This window comes from Chrysochloris asiatica, unplaced genomic scaffold, assembly GCF_000296735.1.
Source record: "Chrysochloris asiatica unplaced genomic scaffold, ChrAsi1.0 scaffold00378, whole genome shotgun sequence".
NCBI classification, from domain to species: Eukaryota; Metazoa; Chordata; class Mammalia; order Afrosoricida; family Chrysochloridae; genus Chrysochloris; species Chrysochloris asiatica.
Window position 1 is genome coordinate 766,432 of NW_006408896.1, and position 8,230 is coordinate 774,661.

An 8,230-nucleotide genomic window follows, 5' to 3' on the forward strand; every position below is an offset into this window, starting at 1 on the left:
TTCGCTTCACTTGTGAAAGTTGTTCAAAATGCTGCCGGGACTGGAATCCGGCCGCTGCAGGACCCCTTTAGCGTAGGACGCCAGGTGCATACTAAACGGCTCCCAGCCTGTCCCCGCCCCGGAAGTTCCTCCCGCGGGCCACCTGCGGCTCTGGTGCACGCGGACCCACTCGCCGTTGACTCGGCCGCGCTGCGCTCCTCCGCCCGATAGGTGGCGCGCGAGGTGGCAGGGAGCCCGCTCTGACCCGCAGCACAGCACGACGCGCGCCTCCCACCACCTCCCCGGCGCGCGTTCCCCTGGCAACGCGCCGCCGCTGCCGCAATGGAGGTGCCGTCGGGTGCTGGGCCTCGTAGGGCTCGTGGCGGCCTCGGCGTGCCAACCCCAGAGCCGGGCCCCGCGGCCGCCCCGCCGTCCTCAAGCCACGCAGTACGGGCTCCGGCGCCGCCCTGGGCGCGCTTCTCCGCCTGGCTGGAGTGCGTGTGCGTGGTCACCTTCGACCTGGAGCTAGGCCAGGCGCTGGAGGTGAGCCGGGGGTGGGTGGGCCGGGGAGGCCCGGGCCTTCGTCTCTCCCGCCCCCACAGGACAGCCGGCGAGTCATCCTCCAGGCCGGCCAACCACGCTGCCTTCCAGCCTCGTTGGGGGTCCTCAGTGGTGCACGCATACCCTCGGGAAGATCACCCCCATGACCCTATCCCACCTGCCTCCGAAGAAAGTTACCCCTTCCGCTTTCTGTGGAAAGATGCACCTGACCCCAGCACTTGCGCCCTCACCCCCACGCACACACCCCCGAACCAATGTTCAAATCGATGGTTAAGACTTGATTTCCGTGGTCACGTTGTCAGGAGGAGACAGGGGCTCTGCGCTTTGGAGAGACGTAGCAATACTCTCGATTTTTTTCACATAAAAAAACTCTCTCTCTCCCCCTTATCAGTAATAGTACCTTCAATTGCTCTATCCCGAGCGAGTCCCAGGGCTCACCCTTGACCCCTGGTTTCCTCCACCCTGCTCCCACCCCCACATCCAGATGACCTCTCTATGATTGCAGTAACCTGGCCACGTCTAGCCTCTGTGTTTCCCTGCTCGCCCGGCTGGTCCTCTACCCGGCATCCTCCTTTAACACGGCTCTCAGCCTTGTGCATGAATGAGACAAGTCATCTTTCAGTTCCATGGTTGTGGTCTTCCACAGCTGCGCCCACCCCCACCACACACAAGCCTGTCTCTTCCTTTGGATGAAGACGAAAACCTGCAGGCCCCTCAGGGAGGTACCTCAGGCCCCTTCAGGATTGTCTTCTGTGCTGAATAGCCACCCATAGGAAACTTATGGAAGCCCAAGAGGTAGTGAGCACCCATCACTGGCTTTTCCAGGGTGAGACTGCGCTGTTGTCCTTAGAAGAGCTGGCCAGCCCCCTGTACAGCTGGGGTAGACACAGACCTCGTACACCGGCTTAGCTCTGAGGTGCGTGGACACCCAGGGTCTGCTACAAAAGAGGAGCAGCTCTGGGAAGGACTTGCACACCAGACTCTTTGCCCAGCTCTCTGTGAAGACCTACTCACCCCCCCCCACACACCCTTCATGGGGTGCCCGCTCTTCCTAATAACTCCCAGAGCTCAGAGAGGTGAAGTAATCTTTCCAGGGTCACACAGCTCATACCTGGCTGTCCCAGAGTCTACGTTCTGCCAGATTGCTCCTCAGTCATGGAATGAAGTGTTCCCCATCCTTACAGAACTGTCACTATTAACAAAGTTCGCTCTAGCACCTTCTGCTACAAGCTGTGTGTGGTTGGGCTTCCTTCCTGTCTTTCCTGTGTTCACACCTTGGGCTATGTCAGGACCAGTGCAATGTTGGGGGCCCAGAGTCACCTCTGAAATGTAGAAATCAGGCCATTGAATCCCTCAGAAGGTGCAGACTCCCTGCTTGCACCCGGCGCCTCTTTCTTCCCTCCGAGCCCTTGACATCATCAGGAAGAATGGTGACAACTGGCCCTCTACTTGGGTATTCCCAGCTCAGCTCTGGCTCAGCACCCCACCCTATACTGGGTGTTAGGGTGAGATGAAGCTAGAAAGCCTACCAGAAAGGCAAGCCACTTGACTGGCACATGTGCAGAGGAAGGACGTGTCCTGGTGGGCAGGTGGGCATCAGAAGCAGTGCCCAGAGGAATGGAGCCTTGGCCAAGCCTTGGAGGAGAAAGCAGCTGGACAGCAAGGAGCTCATTCCCTCACTCATTCATTTAACAAAGCATGGAGCAGCAGCCCCATTCAGGTCCTGTAGTGCCAGCATTGGAACCAACCTGGAACCCAAGGAGAAGACAGGGTTTCCGAAGAGCAGCTAGTGGGTTTGAACTGTGGATTTTTCGATTAGCAATCCAGCATTGATCCTACAGCGCCACACCATGACTCCATGGTAATGATGTTGTTGGTAAAGTACCATAGAGTAGATTCCAACTTATAGTGACCCTGTATAGGGTTTCGGAGGAGCAGCTGGTGGGTTTCAACTGCCAACCTTGTAGTTCAAACTGATAGATAGATGCCTGTACTAGATAGATGCCTCAACCCGGATGGAGCACTTGAATCTTGGTGTGGAGCAGGGCGTGGTGGGTGGAATGCAGGCTGTGGAGGGTGGGTGCAAAAGTTTGCCCCTGAAATAGACCATCAGCTGGTCTCCTGATGCTCCCGCTGACTCAGAAAACCCACAGTGAACTCTGTTCACACAGAGCCTCATCCACTGCCGTATCCGTGCCCCCGCCCCCAGGCAACAGCTCCCCACCTCCCCCCCAGCCTCATGCACCGTGCACCTGTGCCCCCCAAGGCCAACAGCTCAAAAATGTTTGGGCCACCAGACTCCCGTATAATCCTAAAAATGACTCAGGATTGTTCAAATTCACTACAATGAAAATTTAAACAAAAACGTTGAGTGTTTATTTTTAAAAAATAACAAACTCATGTTTTAGCTTAGCACATTTTTATGCAAACATCTGTTTTACAAAGACATTGTGGTGAGAAGAGCGCTCAGCCCGGCTCCCAGAGCCCTCATGTGTGTTAGAATTACGCTCTGTACAGCTTTCCCTGGGGTCCTGCCGTGGCGCTGTAGGATAAGCATTGTGCTGCTAACCACAGGGTCGGCAGTTCAAACCCACCAGCTGCTCCCCAGAAGCCCTCTACAGGGTAGCTATCAGTCGGAAGGGACTTGATGCCACTTAACAACAGCAATGGGGATTTCAGTGGCTGGGTTTTCAGAAGTCCATCACTGAGCTTTTCTTGTAAGACACCTCTGATGGGACTTGAACCATCAACCTTCTGGTCAGCAGCTGAGCTTGATGACTCTGCACCCAAGTAGGGTCCATTGTTGGACCTCTTTGTGTATCTGATGAATAACATGTGGGCCTGATGGAATTACCTGCACCCTGGTACCAGCAGCCTCATTAAGGCTCATCATTGCTTCTGTATTGGAGGGAAAGGCAGTGGAAATGGAGCGCGCTGGGCCCCTGGTACCCGCCTGTGTCTGCAAAGGGAGGGAGCAGATGGCTTCAACAGAAAGCAGTGTGCTCTATGCAGGGACAGCCCCCACCCCAATGTCCGATCCTGGCCTGGGGAGAGCACTCAATGCCGCCCACTGCTCCACAACCCCCTTTCAGGATACCCATTCTGGTCCCCCAACCTCCGGCCTCATCCTGACAGGGCTCCGACGGCTGTCCCCCACTCCCCTGCCTGTGCTCTGTCCTCCATGTAGATTGCCAGGGGGTCTCCCTCATGGCTCTCTGGCCTCAGGGCTTCCCTCCCGCTCTTGACCCCTCCTCTGTGGCCCTTTGCTGTCCTCTCTTTGATCCCGGTCACCCTTATTCGGTTACAGTCCACGAATGTGTCCACAGCTCTGTGCTCTGCCGAGGGCCACAAACTTCTCACCAAGGACAGAGCATTGCAGGGACAATGCGTGACCTGCCAGGGCCTCTGGGTGGTGAGGGCTCCTGGGGCAGCGCCCATCTGTCTGGAGAGTCTCGGGGGGCTGGGAGAGCACACTTTTGGGTGGATTCTGATCCTTCTCAGCTCTCCCACCTCCTCCCCTCTCACCCAGGGGCCTGGAAAGCTGAGGTGTACCCCACCACCACCCCCAGCCCCAGCATCTTTACCTTCACAGTAGCAGGGGGACCTGTCCGACCCCCTCAAGGACTTTCTCAGCCTCTGGGACTCTGAGTTCCTGCCTACCTGACTGGTGGTTAGTGGTGGACCACCCTATGGTTAGTGGTGGACCACCCTATGACCGTCCGGGCAGAAGGCAGAGCATGGTTAAGGGACAGGGGTGAGAAGCTGTCCGAGGAAAGATGGGCTGGTTTGGTGGGCCACAGCAAGCAACCCTTTGGGATGTGCACACTGACCTTGGTCAGACTGAAGGGGAGCTGTGGAGAGCCGGCAGCAGGGTGATAACTCTGGGCTGGCAGAGGAGCCCAGGAAAGGAGGCAGGGCCCTGGGAGGGGTGCCCCCATCACCACAGCTAACCCTGTGCTCTGCCTCCTACAGCTCGTGTACCCCACTGACTTCCGGCTCACAGACAAGGAGGTAAGTCTTGGCCCGGGGGAGGACGCTGCAGCCAGCAGCTGCTCAGCACTGCTCAGCCTTCTTTCTCTGTTCCAGAAAAGTAGCATTTGCTACCTGTCCTTCCCCGACTCCCACTCAGGTAGGCCACTCGACTAGCCCCCTCCCACCTGCCTCAATGTCCCTCACCTGCCACATCCATCTACAGGCTGCAGAGAGTCCTCCCAGCAGCCTGTGTCTACCCCTAAGGCTGGGCTCCCCCAGGTCTGGCCCTGACCTGTGGGCCGGCTCCCTCCCAGGCTGTCTCGGGGACACTCAGTTCAGCTTCCGCATCCGCCAGTCGGGGGGCCCGAGGAGCCCCTGGCATGCCGACGACTGTCACTACAGCCGCAGGGCCCCTGTGTCGCTGCAGGTGAGGGCCCAGCTGGGGGTGGGCGCCTATGGCCAGGCTTGCAGGGATCACTGGCAGCTCCCACTCAGGCCCCGCCAGCCCCACAGCTCAGACCTTGGTTTAGGGGACCCCTGCTGACTCTGGGAGCTGTCCCTACACCCCACGCAGCGAATCTGGCTGTGGCTGGCATGAGCAGAAGTTGAGCCCCTGTCAGCCCCGGGGCTTCTACTTCAGTGTCCAGTCTGGTGGCCACAGGACAGGCTGGGAGGGCAAGAGTCAGGCAGTGGCCGCCCAGTGACCCTGCCCTCCTCCCAGCGGGAGACAGCACACTACTTTGGCTACGTGTACTTCCGGCAGGTGAGGGACAGCTCCGTGAAGAGGGGCTATTTCCAGAAGGTGAGAGGCTTGTCTCTGGGGAGGCCACGGGGCCACGGGCAGCGGGAGGGTCCACTCCACCTGCTCTCTGGACGGGGACACAGGCCACGGGGCCATGGGCAGCGGGAGGGTCCACTCCACCTGCTCTCTGGACAGGGACACGGGCCACGGGGCCATGGGCAGTGGGAGGGTCCACTCCACCTGCTTTCTGGACGGGGACACAGGCCACGGGGCCACGGGCAGCGGGAGGGTCCACTCCACCTGCTCTCCGGACGGGGACACGGGCCACGGGGACACGGGCAGCGGGAGGGTCCACTCCACCTGCTCTCCGGGCGGGGACACAGGCCATGGGCAGTGGGAGGGTCCACTCCACTGACTCTCCTGGCGGCTCGTAGTCCTTCCACCTCTGGCCCAGGACACTCCTGCTCCTCCTTGCACATGGCACCTGTGGATTCAGGCAGCCCGTGGGGGACCGATCTAGACTGTGTCCACTGGCATTTTCTTCTGCAGCTGGCCCACCGGCTGTAGGGGCTGTCCCGTGTCTCTGATGGCCCTCCCTGGGTCTCAGGGGCACATGAGCAGGCTCTCTGGCTCCCTCAGGATAGCCCTAGCCTCCTGGGTGGCTGGGAGGCCCCTGGCCTGAGCTCCCTGACCACTCCTGGCTCCACAGTCCCTGGTGCTGGTGTCCCGGCTGCCCTTCGTCAGACTGTTCCAGGCTTTGCTGAGCCTGGTCGCCCCTGAGTACTTTGACAAGCTGGTACCTTGCCTGGAGGCTGGTGAGTGAGGGCAGGTGTGACCTTGGGCACTTCGCCGAGGACCCCTCCCTGACCAGCTGCCCTTGTTCATAGTGTGCAACGAGATCGATCAGTGGCCAGCACCTGTGCCGGGGCGGGTCCTGAACCTGCCTGTTATGGGGGTCGTTGTCCAGGTGAGAGCTGGCAGGTGGGCACATGAGGGGCAGGCAGGCATTGGTAATCGAGGCCCGATCCCCTGCACTGCCCGTTCTCTGCAGGTGTGTATCCCGACCCGAGTGGACCAGCCTGATTGGAGCCCCCCAAAGCAGTGCAGCCAGGAGGTAGGGTTGGGGGGGGGTCCTTTGTGAGGCCCCAGACCACAAATCGCCCTCCCCTGCATGCCAGTTGGGTGTGCGGGGTAAAGGCAAATGCACGGCTGTGTTGGGAGGGCTTTCCTCTGCCAAGGTGCTGCTGAGGGGCTTGGGAGACCTACCTTGCCGCCCTCAGCCCATGAGCCCTGCCCTCCCTCAGAACCTGATGCCTGCCCCGGTGTTCCTCGCCAGTGTCCACGAGCTGGACCTGTTCAGGTGAGCCTCACCAGGGTGCTACCCTACCACCCCTCTGCATTGCTCTCGGTGCCCCCCACGCCCCTCTGAGCCCCCCGCGCCCCGGCCAGGTGTCTGCAGCCCGTGCTGACCCTTGTACAGACTCTGTGGGAGCTTGTGCTACTCGGGGAGCCCCTGGTGGTCCTGGCGCCCTCACCTGCCGTGTCCTCAGAGATGGTGTTGGCCCTGACCAGGTACTTGGCCTTCCAGCAGGGATGCAAGTCTAGGGGTGGGCTTGGGTCCTCACTCCTCCCTCCTGTCCACATTCTTAGGGAGGGCCCACACCCTACCTCACCCCTCTCTGCTCTTCCCATGGCTACAGCTGCCTGAGACCCCTCAAGTTCTGCTGTGATTACCGCCCCTACTTTACCATCCACGACAGCGAGTTCAAGGAGTTCACCACTCGGACCCAGACCCCGTAAGTGTCCCATACCCCGGCACCTTGTCCCCTCCGCAGAGCCCCTCCTTTCTTGTCACCCCTTCCTCCACAGCCTGCCTGCTCTCCTCCTACCCTGGCCTTTCGGCCCAAGCTCCCCTTCCCTGGCCACTGCCCTCCTCAGCCCTCTCCTTTCCAAGTGTTTCGGTGGCGGCGGCAGCCTTCTCTCTGCCACCCTGGGCCTGTCTCTCTGCCTCTTCCCTCCTCTCTCTCTCTCTAGACCAAATGTGGTCCTGGGAGTCACAAACCCTTTCTTTATCAAAACACTCCAGCACTGGCCCCACATCCTCCGCATCGGGGAGCCAAAAATGTCAGGTGAGGCCAGCTGGCTGAGGAAGGGGCCTTGGGGAACAAGGTGGCAGTGTGCCCTCCGGGAACCCTTAACACTGAGCCGGCCTTTGACATGTTCTGCAGGGGACCTTCCTAAGCAGGTCAAGCTGAAAAGGCCCTCGCGCCTGAAGACCCTGGACACCAAGCCGGGTCGGTGCCTCCCTGGGCTGAGCCCCATGCTTAGGGGGTGCATGTCTTCTCCCACTTGGCAGCCCCTCCCGGTCAGGCCTCCCCATGCCGCCACTCCTCACATCTTAGGGTGGGGTGAGATTTGGGGCTGCTGGGGGCCTTGGGGACACAGCATAATGTCTTCTCCTCAGGCCTCTACACGGCATACACAGCCCACCTGCACCGGGACAAGGCTCTTCTCAAGCGACTGCTCAAGGCACGTGTACGGGGGCACAGGGCAGTGGGGTGCCAGAGCACCAGGGTTGTATGTGAACTGGGGACACATGAGGGGGGGGACTAGCTATGAAGTGGGGTGGGCATGGATGTGAACTGGCATGTGAAGTGGGTGCCCAGGGCCCGGGGTGGGTGTGAACTGGGGTGGATGTGAACCTGGAGCACACAGCCCCAGGGTGGGTTTGAATCGGGGTGTCCACGGTCCAGGGGTGGGTGTGAACTGCAGTGGGTGTGAACCTGGAGTACACAGCCCCAGGGTGAGTTTGAATTGGGGTGTCCAGGGTCCATAGGTGTGTGTGAAACTGGAGCACACAGCCCCAGGGTGGGTTTGAATTGGGGTGTCCAGGGCCCAGGGGTGTGTGTGAACTGCAGTGTGTGTGAACCTGGAACACAGCCCCATGGTGGGTTTGAATCGGGGTGTCCAGGGCCC

The 8,230-nt window shown here is 60.1% G+C and overlaps 1 protein-coding gene across 1 annotated transcript in view; it reads left to right on the forward strand.

Moving 5' to 3' along the window:
- Positions 1–321: 321 nt before the first annotated feature.
- Positions 322–8,230, forward strand: part of DENND6B (DENN/MADD domain containing 6B) — a 10,179-nt gene continuing 2,270 nt past the window's right edge. Inside the window, exons 1-14 of the mRNA XM_006876411.1 lie at positions 322–522; positions 4,513–4,551; positions 4,627–4,669; positions 4,827–4,939; positions 5,234–5,314; positions 5,964–6,069; positions 6,142–6,221; positions 6,306–6,368; positions 6,559–6,614; positions 6,704–6,826; positions 6,955–7,050; positions 7,289–7,383; positions 7,483–7,548; positions 7,719–7,783. Of these exons, the coding sequence (XP_006876473.1) occupies positions 322–522; positions 4,513–4,551; positions 4,627–4,669; positions 4,827–4,939; positions 5,234–5,314; positions 5,964–6,069; positions 6,142–6,221; positions 6,306–6,368; positions 6,559–6,614; positions 6,704–6,826; positions 6,955–7,050; positions 7,289–7,383; positions 7,483–7,548; positions 7,719–7,783 (1,227 nt within the window). The remainder of the gene's footprint in view (positions 523–4,512; positions 4,552–4,626; positions 4,670–4,826; positions 4,940–5,233; positions 5,315–5,963; positions 6,070–6,141; positions 6,222–6,305; positions 6,369–6,558; positions 6,615–6,703; positions 6,827–6,954; positions 7,051–7,288; positions 7,384–7,482; positions 7,549–7,718; positions 7,784–8,230) is intronic.